Genomic DNA, 20816 nt, shown 5'->3' with positions numbered 1-20816 from the left:
TTTGGCACCAAAACAAACAAACAAAAAACAAAGGGATACATTCTGTTATAGCATTATCTTCAATGGCTAAGTTATGTAAACAGCCCAAGTGTCCACAGATTAATGAATGGATAAAGAAGATGGGATACACACACACACACACACACACACACACACAGAGGAATATTACTCAGCCATAAAAAAGAATGAAATCTTGCCATTTTCAAAAACATGGGTGGAGCTAGAGAGTATTATTCTAATGAAATAAGTCAGTTAGAAAAAGACAAATACCATATGATTTCATTCATATGTGGAATTTAAGAAACAAAACAAATGATCATAGGGGAAGAAAAGAGAGAAAAAGACAAATCAAGAAACAGACTCTTGGGGTGCCTGGGTGGCACGGTTGTTAGTGTCTGCCTTCGGCTCAGGGTGTGATCCCGGCGTTCTGGGATTGAGCCCCACAGCAGGCTCCTGTGCTGGGGAGCTTGCTTCTTCCTCTCCCACTCCCCCTGCTTGTGTTCCCTCTCTCGCTGGCTGTCTCTCTCTGTCAAATAAACAAATAAAGTCCTAAAAAAGAAAGAAAGAAAGAAAAAGAAACAGACTCTTAACTATAGAGAACAAACTGAGGGATACCAGAGGAGAGAGGGGAGGGGGATGGGTTAAATAGGTGATAGGGATTAAGGAGTGCCCTTTTGTGATGAGCATAGGGTGATGTATGAAAGTGTTGAATCACTGTATTGTACACCTGAATCTAATATTACACTGTATGTCAACTAAGTGTAATTTAAATAAAAACTTTAAAAAATAAAATATGTGATTTTAAGAGATCCCTAGTCTTCGGAACTTTATGAAACATTCATGCTTACTGAATCAATGTAATGGAGGTAAGTCTTATATGATGTTATAATCACCTATTAATCAGTTTTTACATTATGAAACCTGCACATTTTATGAAACTAAAATGACAGTAAAATTAATTGCTGAATTATTGCTGCATTAAAGTAGTCAGAACTTAATGATTAATGGAAATAAGATTTAATTAATATGACCATGGACTAAAGAATTGTTTGGAGTTTTTACCAAGACATGAGTAATACATAAAAATGAGCAAGTATGTATCATACTGTGTATCACATTGAATAATAGGAAACATGGGATATAGACTTCACAGAGGTTCATGCTACCTATATAGTTAATCCCCAATCTTTTTGGTGAAAGAGGTATCATGAATACTTTGTATTTTAGAACCAGAAAAATTTCCCCTCCCTTACACTTCATTTATCAAATTGCCTGGTATTTCCTATTAAAAGAGAAGAGGAATTCCTTCCTGACCTTGCAAATGATCATTTTCTTTCTTGAAGCATGAGATTTGATTGCCCTTGCAGTTTGGGCTCACACTTACTGCCTGCATTGTGAATAACAGTTCCTTTCTCAGTCATAGTGTTTGACTCTATGACCTCTCATAGAAATGAATTCCAAACACAGACCATGCCTTGGAAAATGGAGATGGGAGTTCTTTGATACCAGAAGATAGAAATATTGAACTAGGAGCATCCTGTTCTGAATTCTCTATGAATGCAAATATATTTGGGTCAGAGAGGAGATGCCCAAATAGTTTTGGGAAGCATTTGCCCTATGAAATTGTACTTAAAAATCACAATGTGGATACCAGTGTAACTTTTTGTCTCTGTGTTGATTAGAGGAATTGAAGAATATTTTGCCAGTAAACTTGACTGGAGGAAAGCAGTCATTTTGATAAATTATTAACTCAGATTTGTTTTCAGAATATGTGATATTTTGGGTAGAACTAGGGGAAAAGTTGACCTTTGATTTATTAATTCTTTGATAAACATATTTGTACAGTACTTTATAATTTATGATGTGATTTTTCTGGGTTAAAGTTATTTCATTTTCTTAATGGGCCTTGAGATAGGTAAGGATTATTGTTATCAATACAAATCCCCAGTAATTGTGAAAATAATATTGGGAAGGAATACATAAAATACACCAGAATGCAGCTATTTTGTAATATTCTCAGATGCTTTGGAAGAGCTTATTTATCTATACAGTGGTCCCCTCTTGTCTGTGGGGGATACTTTCCAAGACCTCCAGTGGATGCCACAGATAGTACAGAACTCTATATATGCTATGTTTTTTCCTATATATACATACCTATGATAAAGTTTAATTGATAAATTAGGCAGAGTAAGAGATTAGCAACAACTAATAATAAAATAGAACCATTAAAATAATATACTGTAATAAAAGTTATGTGAATATGGTCTCTCTCTCTCAAAGTATCTTCTTGTGCTGTACTCATCCTTTTCTACTTGTTATGATATAAGGTGACAAAATGCCTACTTAAGAGGTGAAGCGAACTGAATGCTGTAGGAATTATGACATAGTGTTAGGCTACTATCGACCTTCTGACCTGAGCTGAAGGCAGATGCTTAACTGACTGAGCCATCCAGACTCCTCTGTCACTCATCTTTATTAATGATGAGTGAGGAATGCATGTAAAACACCTAGCATAGTGCCAGGCACATCATTGTAAGCCCTCATCATTTTCTTCTCTTATGATGAATGATAATGATGATGGTGAATATTCAACATCAAAATTATCAATGTATCTAGGTACTTTATAAAGTTGAGAGGTCAAAAATTCTGGAAAATGGGAGGGAATCCATTTTAGGGTAACCAGTCATTCCAGCATCCAAATTTAAACCACTTTCAACAACCAAATCTTAGCTTTATTCATTTTTTTAAATGAACAGGATTTGAAATGCAGGACAGTTAAAAACTTAGAATTCAGATAAAGTTCTGAAAACTAAAACTAATTTGTAAAATGTCCTGAATTTATAAGTTAGGTACAGATTTATACAATAAATGTTTATTTGTCTAAAAACACTTTTGGCCAGAATGACAACTGAGAGTCCCCTCAGAACACCAGGCTTAACACCCAGGAAGAAAAAGTATATAATAAGGTCCACATGAGGTTTTGCCAGGAGGATTGGACATGCTGCTTATCATATGTCTGTCTGCCTCCTAAGACATTAGGCTCTAGAAAGGATGGAGCTGGTAATAAAATCCAGTCCCAGGGTTCCCTCGTGTAGCCTTTCCTAACCTTGTAATGAAGGTCACCCAATATATAATTTTAAAAGGCCAGATGTAGATGAATTAAGATGCATCCAGAAGATGGAGTCATTATTCTCCTTAATTTTATATATATTGTATCAAACTTCAGAGATTTCTGTAATTTCTTTTGAGGATTCTATAATTTTCTAAGTCTTCACTTCTGTTCAGTTTAATCAGAATTTGTGAAGTATCTACTATGTGCCAGGCACAAGAGATATACAGATGAACATAGACTCAAAGCCTATTTCAGGGGCGCTCACGATCTGGTTGAAGAAATCAGTGTGTAAGTAAGAGATACCAATTCACTCCATAAATGCTGTGATAGTACCCTGCACAATTACTGTAGAAGCAGGCAAAGGTATCAAAGATGGACTTCTGTGCGGAGGACTGAGAATAAATCAGGGCAGGCTTCCTGGATGAAGTAAACCAGATCAGAGTTGGTGTGAAAATGATTGAGTGAGTGTGTGTGTGTTTCTGTGTAGTACAAACTAGATTTATGGCAATCTCTACTATTTATCCTCATATCTTTCCTAACCCACAGCAAAACTTAGGATTATAACACAGTAATTATGGTGGTAATTCCCAATTTTAGGGGAGAAGGCTCAGAATGGAATGGGGGATATAAAGAATGGATCTTGAGATTCTCTTAGAATTTCAGGGTGTAGGGACATTGATGAGTAGTTGTACAACATGGAAATTTCTGTGGCATAGCATAAGGACAAGCCAGAATTGTGGCTGGAGATGGAGATGAAGCAGGTTAGGAGGAAGAAATCAGATGAGGCCATGATAAGAAATTGGGTTTTTATCCTGTAAACAGTAGGGAGTCACTGAAGAGTTTTGAGTGGACAGTGACATGGTCAGATTTTTGCCTTAACTTGAGCTCAAAAAAAGGGATAAAACAAAAATGCAGATATGTATGGTTTTGCCTATTCAAGATTTTAAAGGTTTTTGATCAAATATTGAGAAAATATCCAAATTTTGGGTCTGTATGGCAACATTATGCTAGAGATCAATATCAGCTGAGCCATTGTATGAGACCTAGAGCATCTTTTTCGCAGTGATCTCACATTAAAGCTCATGGAAGTGTTCTGTCTCAGTTTTGGTCACTCCTAATCAAATCAGTGTATTCACAGTTGTGTTTTTCTGTCAGGTCTGAGCCAATTGTCCGAAACCCTAGTGGCAGAGTTTGCCATGATTCTTTACCTCTTAGGCAGAACCAAATGGAATGGGAAAAGGATCAATAACCTCAAGGATGGCCAAGGCTGAAAAGTGGAGAGTATTAGCCCATCTCCTGTTACAGTGGAAAGAGAGTAAATAGGTTACCATAACAAATCTGTGAGCTGATGTGCTAGAGTTGAGTAGACTGCTCTGGCAACACAGAATGGATGACCAACTGCCTCAGGAAAGACAACCTGATGAGGGGTCAGAGAAGATTTTATTAAGCAGAAAAATGGAGATGGAGAATTTTCCTGAAACAGTCCTAGAGGTCACTTGTTACCTCAGCCTAATTATTTCACTCTCAAGCATGTCCTGGTTTGGGCAGTAGATCACATGGTCACCTATGTGACATATAGAGCAGGTGTGGTGAAGACTTCTTGCCTTCCAGCAGAATCATTCTCCTGTTGTTGTTGTTGTTTGTTTGTTTTAAAATTTATGTATTTATCTGAGAGTGAGAGAATGAGAGAGAAAATGAGCATGGGGGGCAGAGGGAGAGAGAAACTTAAGCAGAATCCGTGCTGAGCTCAGAGCCCAATGGAGGGCTTGATCTTAACGACCCTGAGATCATGACATGAACCTAAACCAAGAGTCAGATGCTTAACCAGCTGAGCCACCCAGGTGCCTCTCCTCTTTTTTTGAAACACAGTTACACTCTATCTCTCAGCCTGACTTGCAGTTGGAGGTGGCCATGTGACTAAGTCTTCTTCAGTGAAGTGGGAGCAAAAGTGTTCCCAACAACTGAACAGCTGAGGAAGTATGAAAATAAAAAGACACTGTGTTTCTTACCCTATCCCAAACTTCTTTTTTGGGAAATTTTGAGCAAGTAGGGTGGAATTTTAATACCTGTAAGTACTAGGTAGTTATAGATCTCCTTCAGATGTTTTCAGGGACATTTGAAAGCATTGCCTTGCAGTAAAAAGCAAGTTGCCAAATAATATGGCAGTGACACCATTTCTATAAACATAAAATCCATATATTGAATTTGTACCATATTTCTATATATATGTACATAGGAAGAGATCTAACCTATTAAATATAAAACGGTTAATACTACTCATTAATTATTACACCAATTAGAATGCATTAATATATATTTTCAGAATGGAAAAATAACATTGGGTATTAACTTTGATAATTCTAGAGATGAAGTGGAAGTTACAAATTATTACATAAGTGATTTCAATATGTTTCATCAATAATTTGATAGAGAATTTTATTTTTTTATTTTTTTTCCATTTCTCATTTTGTTTTTTTATTAACACATAATGTATTATTTGTTTTAGGGGTACAGGTCTGTGATTCATCAGTCTTACACAATTCACAGCACTCACCATAGCACATACCGTCCCCAGTGTCCATCATCCAGCCACCCCATCCCTCCCACCCCCTCCACTCCNTCCAGCAACCCTCAGCTTGTTTCCTGAGATTAAGAGTCTCTTATGGTTTGTCTCCCTCTCTGGTTTTGTCTTGTTTCATTTTTTCCTCTCTTCCCCTATGATTCTCTGCCTTGTTTCTCAAATTCCACATATCAGTGAGATCATATGATAATTGTCTTTCTCTCATTGACTTATTTCGCTTAGCATAATACTCTCTAGTTCCATCCACATCATTGCAAATGGCAAGAATTCATTTTTTATGGCTGCATAATATTCCATCGTGTGTATATGTGTGTGTATACCACATCTTCTTTATCCATTCATCTGTCAATGGACATCTAGGCTCTTTCCATAGTTTGGCTGTTGTGGACATTGCTGCTATAAGCATTGGGGTGCATGTGCCTCTTTGGATCACTACATTTGTATCTTTGGGGTAAATACCCAGTAGTGCAATTGCTGGGTCATAGGGTAGCTCTATTTTCAACTTTTTGAGGAACCTCCATACTGTTTTCCAGACTGGCTGCATCAGCTTGCATTCTCACCAACAATGTAGGAGGGTTCTCCTTTCTCCAACACCTTTCCAACATCTGTCGCTTCCTGACTTGTTAATTTTAGCCATTCTGACTAGTGTGAGGTGGTATCTCATTGTGGTTTTGATTGGTATTTCCCTAATGCTGAGTGATGTTGAGCATTTTTTCATGTGTCTGTTGGCCATTTGGATGTCTTCTTTGCAGAAATGTCTGTTCATGTCTTCTGCCCATTTTCTGATTGGATTATTTGTTCTTTGGGTGTTTATAAGTTCCTTATATATTTTTGGATACAAGCCCTTTATCTGATATGTCATTTACAAATATCTTCTCCCATTCTGTTGGTTGTCTTTTGGTTTTGTTGACTGTTTCCTTTGCTGTCCAAAGCTTTTTTTCTTGATGAAGTCCCAATAGTTCATTTTTACCCTTTCTCCCCTTGCCTTTGGCTATGTGTCTAGGAAGATGTTGCTGCAGCTGAGATTGAAGACGTGGCTGCCTGTGTTCTCCAGGATTTTGATGGATTCCTATCTCACATTTAGGTCTTTCATCTATTTTGAGTCTATTTTTGTGTGTGGTGTAATGAAATGGTCCAGTTTCATTCTTCTGTATGTGGTTGTCCAATTTTCCTCACACCTTCTGTTGAAGAGACTGGCAGGGGATTTTAATCCAGTTTCTTTTTTTGTATAAACCTCAAAAATAAATTCTCCTAAAATCTGCAAGTGTAATTTATTTTCTTATTTATGTCATCAAAAACAATCCATATTAATAGAATTCTGATTTTTAACTCTGGGCTTTCATAATCATATGCTTTAATATGGAGGAAAAATTTGCCAATTTGTCTGTTACTATCTAGCTCTTTCTTTCATTTATTAATCATATATTCTGATGTACCCAAGGCATAATTAAAAACCATGGGAGCAGGGGTCTGACATGCCTGGATTTGAATCTCAGTTCTTCAATTTTCTTTGCTTTGTGTTCAAGAGCAAGTTACTTAACCTTTTTAAGCATCATTTACATGACTTCCAGAAAGACTTTTGAGGATTAAATGCCACAATGCATCTGCAGTACCCAAAACAGTGTGACAGAGTAGACAATGAGAGGCCCCCTCTGATCTCTACCCAGTCTTTGCGCTCATCTCAGTTCGCTTTTAAGAAGCATATAACTTAATGCAGTTATTAAATAGGAATTCATAAACCTTCCACTGCCCTACATGGATTTGTACTACCCATTTTCTCAAAACAGTGTGGTCGGCTGTTGGCAATCTTAAAAGCAAAAAAGCTAATATTTTATATCTTTTTTGTCTCTTTTAATAAATTTTTGTTTTCTTTTGAATTATATTTTATCTATTAAAGATTGAGATAAAATGAGAAAAATGACAATTAAGTTGGCGCAAATGGGGACAGAAAACAGGTTTTTAAAATAAGTAGTAAGTCAGATATATTGGTGGGTAACAAAGAAGAGCAATATGAAAAAGAGCCTATTTTTTAATTACAACATTCATACATATACATGTATTAATAATCCAGAAAATTTAGTGTATAGATATAAGCTGATGTAAATAGGAAAAAAGGGTTATACCACCCACAATCTCACCATTCTGACTAGCTATTCTCAATAGTTCATCTATGTCCTTTATATACTGATTTATACGTATATTTAAAATCTTATTTGCTTTTTGAGACTATTTTTCAGTTAATACATTGTTACCATTTCCCATTATAAAATATTCCATAACATTATTTTAAATATTATTTTAGTTGAATGATGATATTCTAGTTTATAGGCTTATTTTACTAATCCCCTTAATTTTGAACATTTACATATTATGTGATCTCTCTACTGTGGCAAACAATGTTTTATCATTGTTTCAGCCAATTTTTTGGGTACATGTCCATATTATTTCCTAATGAAAAATTCCTAAAGTGGAAATTTTGGATCAAAGTTTGTGCACATTTTAAAGACTTGATATACATTGCCTAATTTCACTCTAAAAAGCTATAGTATTTATGTTTTCACCAGCAAAACACGAAAGTACATTTCCCTGTATTTATTATTCCTTAAATTCACTAATCCATATCATTAGAAATTTTTTTGATCATTTTTTTAGTTCGAATTATTTTATTTTATTTTTTAAAGTAATCTCTACACCCAATGTGAGGCTCAAACTCACAACCCTGAGATCAAGAGCCATATGCTCTACTGACTGAGCCAGCCAGGCACCCCTGAATTATTTTATTAGTTGTAATTTTGAACTCTTTTGTACATGTATTCTTTTGCCATTTGCATTTTTTTCTTTTATAAACTGTGTGTTCATTTTCTTTGCTTCTATTTTCCTTGGTGTTTATCTTTTTCTTAATAATTTTTTTAGTCTACCTAACATAGATGGATATAGAGGGTATTATGCTAAGTGAAATAAGGTCAGACTGAGAAAGACAAATACAATATGATTCCACTCATAAATGGAATCTAAAAAAAATGAATAAACAAGAAGCAGAATCAGAACTACAAATACAGGAAACAAAGTGATGGTTGCCAGGGAGAGGGAGTTGGGGGTTTGGGCAAAATGAAGGGGAGAGGGAGATACAAGTCTCCAGTTATGGAATAAGTAAGTCACAGAAATAAAAAGCAGAGCATAAAGAATACAGTCAATGATATTGTTGATAACGATGTAATGGGACAGATGGTAGCTATGCTTGTGGTGAACATAGCTTAATATATAAACTTGTCAAAACACTAAATTAAAAACAAGTGATTTTTTTAGTCTATCTCAGAGTATTCTTATATATTAAGGATATTAACCTATTGTCAAGTTGCAAATATTTTCTTAGTGTATTGTTGCTTTTCCATTTTATTAAAACTACTTTTGAGGTACAGAAGTTCAGGACTTTGATTTAATTAAATCTATCCATATTAGACTTACAGAGACCATTTCCTCTCAGACTTTACAAATCAGCTGTATTATGTTCTAGTAGTCTTATTGTATTTAAATCCTGAAGTCACCAAAAGTGGTGTAAAGTAAAAAGTGGATCTGACATAATTTTCTGAAGTGTTAGTCAGTTGTCCACTCCAATAACCTATTTAATTCACCCTTCCCATGTTGATTTGAAATTTGGACCACAATCCTTTATCTGATCTTTCTGGGGCCAGATGTATTTTGGAATTCAGAATGCTTTGGTTTTTAGAATTAGTACATAGACCGTACGTTATGTGACAACTTCAGTGAAGTCTGAAACAGTTCCCTGTAATGAAGCACTTTAATATTTTCACAGGAGACATTCATAGTAACTGGGATATGTAAAGTCTATAAATCAGTCTTTGTTGCTTTTGTTGCCTAATGAGCTCAAAAAAAATCCAGTTTTCAGAAATTTTTGGATTTTGGAGTTGTAGCTAAGAGATAGTGGACTTGCGTCACGTTTAACATACAATAAAGCCCAAAGTATACATGCTGTGTCTATTTTGACCTGATTTTTAGTTCTGTCTTATGCTACATACTGTGATACATTAATGATTTTTGTTTTAATATACCTTTTAATATTAATTTTACTGTTTCTTGTTTTTCAAAAAATCTCTTGGTCATTATTATTTTAGATGTATTACAGAATATTTTTTTCAAGCTCCAAACAAATTATATCAGAGAATTATAGATTAATTTGGGGGAATAACAGCAGACAGGGTTGAGCCATGTTGATAACAGACAGAGTTGTGCTCCCTGTTTCTGGGTACTGTCTGTTGTTCTTGCTCTTGAAACAACTCTTAGAGGTCCATCCTCTACTCTCAAGACCAACTTGAGAAATGTTGGTCTCTTGACACATTTCTGGAGTATATCTGGCTGGATACCCCTGAAGTGCTGTCATGGTTATTAAAATAATTATTAGCATCTTCAAGGTTCTTAGAAGCCATGCTATAAAGAAACCCATGTATCTTCATTTAACCTACTGTTTAAGAAAATTACTTGGCCACAAAATCCCTAGTTCATAAAACTGGGCAAATAGTTTAGGGAACAGTTGTTTAATGCAAAATAAAAGCACTTTGAATTGGAGGATCCCTCATTCATCACTAATCCATCATAGGTGTTTATTGAATGTCTGCTACCTACCTATTATGGTTGAATGTATTGGAGATATGAAAGAATTGTAAGATATGCTCCTTTACCACAGACAGGGACAAACACCAGGAAAACTATTAGGGGCTGCTGAACTGTAATTCTCAATAGACTATTAGCCTTCTGAAGGTGCAAAGGCATCTAGGTGATATTTGTATCACCAGAACCAGTACAGTGCATTGATTATATCAACATTGGCATTCAGTAAATATACTAGATAAAAGAGTGGAAGAAGGGGGGAGAGGCACTATCTGTAATATAGGGCAGTATATTTTGGTTCATATATGCATATAGTGAGATGAAAAACCAGAGTGGGCTTCACAGATTGGACCACAGGTTGGACCAAAAGCTGGGCCACAAAAGATTGATAGGGATGGATTTTCTCCATTACTTCAGGAAATAATAATTGGAAATATGTTTATTGGAGATGTAAAGTGCATCACACCTAGCCTATCCCATATTCAGACAGTTTTCTGTAAGGATAGTGGCCTATCTGCCTTATCCTTTTTGTCCTCCAGAAACCTAATCACAGTTCTCAAAGCATTCTCTGATTCAGATAGCTACTTTAGTGGTTGAGAGAAAATGTGGTTTATTGCTTTGTGTGAAGAAATGAAATGTTCTAGTGTGGGAAACAGTGCTGGACTGGTCTAACTGAAGTGATAGGGTAAGTAGACATAATACAGAGGCGGCCTGCCGCACTTGCCTGTCAACTGAATTCTTGAGTTTATTTGGAGAATTCGTAAAAAACTAAAATGATTCCTTTGATACACTTAATTGGCGTACTCGATTTGGTAGGCGCCAGCTTATCAATTTCTCCTTAAAATGTACAGTCTGACTGTTGTATTTCTCTCCCATGTCTTATAAATCCTGTTTTTGCTTTTGTTCCTTGGCTGAGTCCAATAACAGACTCTCTCATATGTGTGTACACAATTTGTGTGCAAAATGACTAAATGATGTTGAGTTATTTTCCAACACTAGTACCTTCTTCCTGAGCTCTTGCCCATTGGATTGTCGGGGAAAATAACTGAATGTCCAATTCAGTGTAAGGCTTAGTCTGATTTGATCATTTTTAGGTCATTCTTTCTCTGAGATAGACTCTCCTGCACCCTGTTGGTTTCTTTTAAGTGGTATATGGAAGAAGGGGCTGTGTGGCTTTCATATCCTCAAGGCATTGGGAAAGGGACCCCTGGCCTCAAGCTGGCCCATTGGAATGTATATACATTGGGGCTCGATCCCAGAACGCCAGGATCACGCCCTGAGCCGAAGGCAGAAGCTTAACAACTGAGCCACCCAGGCGCCCCACAGAGTAATTATTCTTAATTTATGGGCTGAGTCTTCTAAGTTTAGCTGTCTATATGCTGAGAGGAGTAAAAGGTTTCCATGAGAGGCAGATCATCTCTAAAGGCAACAAGACTGTTGCTTTAGTTTGCAAGGATATTGTTTGGTTGCACAGTTTTATTGTACATGTCAGCAATGATATTATTGTGACAAATCCTAGGAACATCTAGGGTATTTAAGACAGTTTTGTACTTGAAAAGGCCAAGAAGAAAAACATATTAATAAATTTTTAAACCATTACCCCTGTTACATTATCCATTATAATACCTGAAGGACCTTAAACCTGGCACATTATTAAGACATTTGAGTTGGATACCTTGAGTTGCAAGAAATAGAGACTCCTTCAGATTTCCTTAGGTAGTGGACGTTTACTATGAAGACACACATAACATTCCTGATACCGTTTATTGGTTGCAATTAATGGGATCTATCTCAGATAACTTGGGCAAAAAATAATTTAATATGATGGTTGGTGGTAGCACATGGAATTTAAAAAAAGACCAAAGAAAGGGGCAGTAGAAAAAACCAGAATAGCTCCAGACATCTGGATCTGAGGAAAAGGCTCGTTACGGTGGTGTTAATGGGACAGGTTCTCTCCAACTATTGATGTCTCTATGTGGTTTCCCTCTTGACTCTATCTCTTAAAGAGAGAAGCTGATTGGTGTGGGAGGTCAGGGGTTCACCCCTTGACCAGGGTAGCACAGTCCCTTCAAAACTGCATGCAGTAGTAGAAGAAATGGTGTAGAGAGTCAGTTTGAGAGGACGAGCTGAGTTCAGTTTAGGGCATGTGGCTTTCCCAGTTGTGACAGAATGTCTAGGCAGAAAGTTTATAATCTAGTTACTGAGTGAGTCAGGGCTAACTCAGTGCTATTTTTCCCATGGAATTTGGAAGGGCTAAAATTTGTTTATGATTAATTTAAAAAAACGGGAAAGAAGATTTTTAAAAACAGTTTATTTCTTTGATTAAATGTTAAATAAATTGTAGGTAGCGTATTATGTAGAATTCTCTTTTACATTCTTTTAGACAAAATATAACTATTTAAAAATGTTACTGTTTTAAAATGGTGATGTTTTTGTTCATTGGTTTTCAAATATTACAAAGATTTCTTTTATAAATGCTCCCTTAAACTGTCCTCAAGAAGGTACAGGTTATGGTAAAAGCAGCTTTTTTCAGAGAATTAGCAAGGATGGGAGAGGAATCCTTGGCTTTAGAAAGCCTGGGCTGTATGAACTGCAGTATTGCCTGCTGTGTCAGAACTAATTTGTGGCAGAGCCAGATTTCACAACCTGTTTTAAACTAAGGATTCTGTTCCTTCCCCAAGCCTAGAAGTGGGACTTTTGAATTATTTTTATAGAAGGGACTTGAGTGAGACAACCTGGTTAGAAGTGAAGGACAGCTCAGGATTTAGTTAAGGTATCTCTAAAACTGGAACTGAATTAAGTGTATATAGCTTGAGAAGATGGGGTTGAGGCAAAGCAAAGCTAACATATGAGTTACGTAGAAACTCAAAGCTAAGAACTGAATTATATAAAGTTATCTATATACCCTCACTATAGGACTAGCATTTTGCATATATACTCTACTTTATAATTACAATCAGAAATACATTATGTATGGAGTCACACAAGCCACCTTAGTTCTTGTTCCCCAGTATGAAACATTCCTTCCAGTCAGACCATTGCTTTAGGCTGACTCACTTAGATCAGCTATACCTTTCTTCTCTGCCTTTCCATCAAGGCTCAGCTTGTGTTCTCTCCTCCCCCTCCCAAAGCCATGTCAAGCCACTTCACTAATTGATTTAGAACGAATTTCATCATGTAATTAATGACTAGTAACATTAATTTTTATTAATATTATTCTCCTATATTACCACTTCTTTTCCTAGCTAGATGCTCTCCATTGTTTATGCCTTAACATCTCCACCTTAAATAATATTTTTGTCCTTTGTACTTGTAGATTGTATTGCTTATACCTCCATCTAACAATTATTTATGATCTATGGTGTGCATACATTGTTTCTTACTTTCTACTGTTTTCATTGTCTCCTCAATCATATCTCACTTTGCTGTTAATCAATTTGTATGTAGCAGAATGTCTAGTACACTTGTTGCATGTAGAAGCATATTATACTATTTAATGCTGTGGCTTTCTAAATTGTAAGGAGAAATGGGATCAGTTGGATTCAGTTCTAGGCTTCCAGCTCTCTCCTTACCTACAACTCCAACTTTATCTAGTTAAGAGATAAGCTTTTGTTTAAAGATTTCAGACACCATCTCCCCCCAGATGAGGACCATTTATTAAACAGACCTACATGTATTTTTTTATTTGCTCAATCTAATTATAAATCTTGAATCCTGGTCTGGTGCTTCTTCACAGTTCCTAGTTTGATTTTGAAAAAATTAGGTTTTTAATAAATATTAAGATGCAATTTATGAGTATAATATTTATATCCTATGAATTTTATGTTCAGTTCAATTCTAAAGGATATTTAAATTAATTTTTAAGTAAAAAATAATTCACATTTTTTATCACAAGTGTTGAGCACATAAAATCATGCCTTAGAGAAATTCACAAACGCACACATGCGCACACACACACTTTGAGAGTACCAAGAATCACCCTTAATATTAATGGTCTGAACAGATAGCAGTTTTTGACATGTTGACCTGTTCACCAGTTCAATTTTGTACTTTTGAACTTTTCAAACCATTGCCTATATTTTTGGTTTCATCTTCGTGGACAGGTAGGGAACCAAAACCATCAGTCTGGTCCAAATTAAAATGAGATAAACTCATTATCATTTAAGTTTTTTACCAAATATTTTTTTGTGTATGGCCGCTCTTTATCAATTCCATTAATGCATTTTCAGACACAAATGATTTAGGTTGACAAAATTCAGAGTTTTTCCTGGACATCCATGATACCAAATAGTGGCTTCCCCCACACTCGTAGCAGCCACCTCCTGTTCCCATACATAAATGGCAGCCAGCAATGGCTGGAAACAAAGGACTCTCTCCCAGTCTCTGAATACAGTGACATTCATTCTGAGAGAAGCAGGGGCAGCTTTTTGAAAGCCGACTTCTTCAGCTCGACAATAACACACAATGAGTTATTGACTTGTTTATATACGGAGCTCTTTTCAGTAACTAACTCTGACTCCCACAGTCTGGACAAATGATTGATTTCGTGGTTTGAAAAAGAGAAAGCTCTCGCGCTAAACTCTGTAGTGCAAACTACTTCTTCCCCATTTGTTCCCTAAATGAATAGGACCTTATTAAAATGCACTTTCCAAAAAAATACCTGCAGCTGGCCTTTATAACCATGTTTTGTATATATAAATAAGTAATTTGTCCCAGTCTTTTGTATATTAACAGACCATTGGAAAACTTGTCAATATATATGAAGGCTGATTGTCCTGTTGTTTATGCTAAACTGTATTGCCTATATTGATCTGCATGTAAAATATGGATCAAATAATTTATTATTAGATCAATTTACTGGTCAAAAGTTAGATTTTTTGATAGAAAGAGATTCAGTTTTCTTGTTGGGCTACATTGATTAAAGACATTATATACAACACATATCATATATTTCACATTGAATCACTAGCTATTCTGAAGACAGAGAAAAGTACATGCAGAACTATAATTGAGACCACTGAGAGTATGGTTGGACTCTTTGTTTAGCACCTATCTGGAATGTCAATATGAATTAAGAAGACAGAACATACCAGCTTGTTTGATCACTGTACCTTTTAAAAATACATTAATAATTGGGCTCTAGAGTTTAGAGTTATTTTCTCCTATAAAATAGATATTATTTTATCTTACTGTCAGTTAAAATTTTTTACACAATTAGTCTTTACGATTTTTATAAATATACTTTAAAATATTTGGGAGGAAGTTAAGGAAAAAACAAAACAAGAAGGAAAAGTCATGTGCGGCTACTGACACACACAAAAGGAGATTGCTGCTGTTCTGTCCGTATTTCTCCAAGCAGATCTTCAACCTGTTGTCCTCTCTAGGATGTCTATAGTTGAGCTTCCAGAGCCTGCAAATGTTTGAAGAACTCCTCAAATGAAGAGCACTTTTTCTTATAGTCACAATGGGCCATACATGTTATACAGAACTATATATTACTAAACCATGACCCTTTAGGGCTTTAGAGAAAGTATAATGCCTGTTACCTTAGCATTAGAACTTTTATGTAAAATACATATAGTCTGAAGGGTAACAATCATTAGAAATCATTTCATTGAAACCTGTGGCTTCAGGTATACTTCGGTGGACTTTTTTCTTAATTCCTAAACAGATTGTTTGAAGAGAACATATTCCTTTTTAATCTTTTTTCTCTAACAAAACCATTTTTTGGAAGCACTTTTTATTTAGTTTTCCTTGACAGAACCATTATGTTTCTTGTTTTTTCCATTTCTGCCACTGTCCTTCACTGTCTCTGATGGTTCTATTCTGGTTACTGTTAATATTGAATGAGACCAATTTTAACCTGATCTTAGATAGCTAGTAGTTATTACATATTTTTTAAAGTCCTAGCAACAAGGCCTGACAAAAATGGTAAATTAAACCTTCCTATTTAGCTTTAGATTTTGATGTACACAATGAATATTTATGGGTGTTTTCTTACATTTAAAAAGAGCAAGATATAGTTAGAACAAAGTGACACTCCCCTGTTTGGTAGAAATTTGTCTTTTCATAGTTATATACACATTTAAGCCACCTTTATGTTTATTTTTTATTGAGGTATAATTGACATATTAGTTTCAGGTGTACAACATAATGATTTGATATTGTATATACTGTAAAATGATTACTGGAGTAAGTTTATTAACATCTGTCACCATGCTTACATTTTTTTGTGTGTAATGAGAGTTTTTAAGACTTACTCTCAACAGCTTTCAGGTATGCAATACAGTTACCATGTTATACATTACATCTGCATGATTTATTTATTTTATAGCTGGAAATTTGTACCTTTTGACCACCTTTACCTGTTTCACCCACCTCCCACATCCACCCCTGGCAATCACCAATTTGTTTTATCTATGAGCTTGGTATTTTTTTTTAAAGATTATGCATATAAGCGAGATCATATGGTATTTTGCTTTCTCTGACTTATTTCACTTAGGACAATACCCTTGTTTTTGACGTTTAATTTGAAATTTCTACCCCCTTTATACATGAAAAATTAGCCTCAGAAATTTTGAACCCACTGACAAAGATTATTTCATACATTTCAGATAAGAACAATGAATCAAAAGCACATAGTTTTGTCATAATGAAGAAACAGGATCTTCTCCTCCAAAGTGACAGGAGAGGAGAATCCTACAATTGTTATCATGACACGGGACTTGAGGGGAAGTTGCTATTAACACTGTGTATTACTAATACCTTGGGTGAAGATGCACTCTCTTAATCTGACTTTTACTTTCAGTAATTTTCTCTAAATGATTGTATTAAAATCTCTCTCTTTTGGAATGGCCGGTCTGTTTCCAGAAAAGGCCCATGTCTGTGTCCTTATATTTTGTTGACCATTTATTTCTCAGTATCTTACTGGATTCTCTATTTGGTATGCATATGATGTTTGCCGATAATGTTGATATGTTTTGACCTCAGCTTGTGTAGATTAGTATGGTGTTTTTTTAGAAGTTGAATATTAGAATGGAGGTGATTTTCCCAACTGTGGTGCTTTCAAAGGTAAAGAATTCCCACCTTTTAAAGAGTTACTTGGAAGCAGTTCTAAATGTCATGGCCCTGGGAGACCGCATTAGAATCTGACTTACTGCTGTGGCACCAAAGAGTTCAGTAGCTCTGTTTTTGTTTTTTTTTGCTTCCCTTCAGAAAAGATCTGCTCTGAATGTTTGGGCATTTGCAAATTAATTTTGTAAAGAATGGATGAGTTTGGTGAATATTTCCCAGTACCCTCTCCTTCATACCCATCGCCTCCTGAGATGAGAATCCCCCCATAAATAAATAGCCATAGAGACCTGACACAACTATGTTGTACCACAGTTTACACATGGGTTTCTGTGAGGTAGATATTTGACTTTTTATTATATGTTTTTTATATTACTTCAACACATGAAAAAAATATTCTCTGGGGAGAGTGATCCTAAGAATAGTTTCACATGATGATTTTTTTCCAGTTTAATTGAGATGTAATTGACATACAGCACTGTGTAAGTTTAAGGTGTACAGCATAATGACTTGACTTTCATATATACTGTGAAATGATTACCACAAGAAATTTAGTTAACATCCATCATCTCATATATAGGTACAAAAAAAAAAAAAAGAAAAGAAAAACAATGTGTTTTTCCTTGTGGTGCGAACTCTTAGGAACTACCTTTTTAACAACTTTCAAATATACCATTCAGCATTGTTAACTATAGTCATAACGTTGTACGTTACGTGATGACCATTTTTTAGCAAACTTGTTTTTCGTGGTTCTCAATCCAGGACAGGGATCATCAAATGTTGCCTGCTGTTCAAAATCAGCCTGCCACTTGTTGGTTTTTTAAGTTTTATTGAGGCATAGCTATGCTCATTCATTTATGTATTGTCTATTTCATGCTGCAAGGGTGGAGCTGAGTAATAGCAACAGAGACTGTATGCCGTCCCCCAACCAAGCCTAAAATATTTACTCTCTGGCCCTTTACAGAAACGTTTGTCAACTCCTTATCTAGGGTGATCATTAGAATCACCTAAAGATTCCTGGACTTTCCCTCTACCAATATAGACTCTCTGATATACTGAGCTGTATCACATATCAGTGGATGAAGAGTTCACAGGTTTGATGCTATTCTTATAGCATATATACATACCAGATTGAGGAAACCATATTATTGATCCCACCCACATTTTATCTCAAGTATAAGAATGAGTCTTCAGGCAGGATATGGATTAAAGATTCATATTAACTCAAACATGATTTTCCAGGCATGCAATGGAGAAACACGATTTAAAACAACAACCAGGGTGCCTGGTTGGCACAGTCGGTTGGGCCTCTCACTCTTGGTTTTGGCTCAGGTCATAAACTCAGGGTCCTGGAATTGAGCCCTGTGTCAGGCTCTGCACTCAGCGCAGAGTCTGTTTGAGGTTCTCTCTCCCTCTCCCTCTGCCCCTCCTGCTCGCGCAGTCTCTCTCTAGAATAAATAAATAAATCTCACCAAAAAATAAATAAATAAATAAATAAAGCAACAACATTAACAAAACAAACAAAACAAAATAAAAAACATGGTCATTATTTATTTTCTAGCTTCAGTAGAGAGATACAATATGGCAAGTCCATTGCTTAAGAATTGTTAAATATTCCAATTCAGAAGGTTTTGTATTAGGTTGTTATTTTCCTTCTTTCTATTAATACCAGTTTGCTGAGTGACTGTTATTGTGTGAGTTCAGCTTTTTCCTTCATTGAAAATAGAATTTTGTTTCGGTGGGGATTATTTAAAAAGAAACACAGAATGGACCACATTCACCTGTTTATAATGTATGAGTTAGCAGCAGTAGAGGAAGACCTTTCTCTGGCTTTGTAAATGGATCAGGTTGCAGGTAACTGTTCAGGTATTTAAGATACATTATTTCTTGTCTTGAAATATTATAAATCATTTTGAATTGTTCTAGAATGTTTGATCGACATTTGCTTTTGGTTTATGTTCTTGAATTTTTATCCTGATGTAACAGCAGCCAATTTATTCCCTACTGGCAATGAGAAATTTTAATAGGAAATATCAGCCTAATTTAAAAAATTGCTATGCTCATTTTGATAAAATACTTTAAAAAAGTAACTGTTGGTGTCAAATGTCTGCAGTTAAGGACCCCTTCCCAAATCATATTTTAGTAAACTTATAAACAATAAAAATGGAAGTGAAAGATTCGGTGTTAAATGTTTTAAATATAAAAATGTGCTTTCACCTTAATCTAAATGGAGTTCATTTTCATATAAATGTGGCCCAAGTTAATTTTAAATCTCCTTTCATGATTATGCTAAATTGGTTGTTTGAAGAAATGTTGTAGTGAGGTGTCAGTAGGTGCCTATTTTCATGCAATTTATTTATTTTTTTCTAGTTGAACCTGGCTTTACATGAACAGAAAGAAAAAATTACTGAAAAAGTAATTCTTTCAATGACAGCAAAGGAACACCATAAGGCACAAGAAGAAGTAAGAAACTTACCTTTTAAACTGTGTTATAAAATTACCATGAGTACTAATTTAAAAATCAAAATATATTTTTTTGGGTCTGATAGTGAAACCTATAGTTATCTGGTAGCAACAAAATGAAGAAAATTGGTCAAAACTGGAATCATTTTATTATATAGGTGGCTTGAAAAATAATTATATTCTTGAAAGAATAAATATTGTAATTTTCTGAAAAATATTTCTGAAAACTTTCTCATAAATTTCCTAAATTAGGAAATTATTACATGCAAGTTGAATCTGGAAATTACAAAGCATGCTAACATAGGAAAAACATTACAATTTCATTGAACTTTGAATAAGTACTAAATCTTATTTTTATTTTCTGACTTCTAGAAATGAAATTATTGTCCTAGAATGTTAGAAATGCTAACAATGTTATCTTTTATGAAGGAAAAACTGTAGTTTACAAATGTCAAGCTTAAGTGAGCTAATCATAAGCTTCTATAGGCAATATTGTAATGAAGAACTATTAAAGCAAATCTTCTTCTCTCCAAAGCTCATGCTGTGAAGTTGACAGCATATTCCATAAATGAAATAATAATACAAAATTGGTGTTAGATAAAAGGAGAAAATGATTTTTATGTAGGTTCCTGGAATGCAAAAGCATTTAATCTTTCTGAGGAGAGATCATGAATTTGCTAATTCCCATGTACCATTGTCAGTAAATAAAATCATAATCATCTTAAAAAATAAGGTAATATGAATATTTAAAAATTAAATTTTCATGTAATTCTCTTTTGACACTTCGGCAAGGAAATATATCCAAGCTTTGGGGCTTTAATATTTTCTTATCATTATGATTGTCATCTGTTCTGCTAACTATGTATGATACAAAAAATGAACAGGTACAATGCATCAAATCTTTCTGAGTGAATTCAGATCTTTGAATTAGAGACTATATTAATCTTTAGGACTTATATATGT

At 35.0% G+C, this 20816-nt stretch overlaps 1 protein-coding gene across 1 annotated transcript in view; it reads left to right on the top strand.

The window, feature by feature from the left end:
* DCDC1 (doublecortin domain containing 1) overlaps nt 1-20816 on the top strand; it is a 426036-nt gene that overhangs the window by 183014 nt on the left and 222206 nt on the right. The window contains exon 10 of the mRNA XM_034645816.1: nt 19761-19853. Within this exon, the coding sequence (XP_034501707.1) occupies nt 19761-19853 (93 nt within the window). The remainder of the gene's footprint in view (nt 1-19760; nt 19854-20816) is intronic.

The sequence above is a fragment of the Ailuropoda melanoleuca genome, chromosome 16 (genome assembly GCF_002007445.2).
Source record: "Ailuropoda melanoleuca isolate Jingjing chromosome 16, ASM200744v2, whole genome shotgun sequence".
Taxonomy (NCBI): Eukaryota; Metazoa; Chordata; class Mammalia; order Carnivora; family Ursidae; genus Ailuropoda; species Ailuropoda melanoleuca.
The sequence above is the reverse complement of the archived record's forward strand: the minus strand, read 5'-3'. Positions and strand labels throughout refer to the sequence as shown.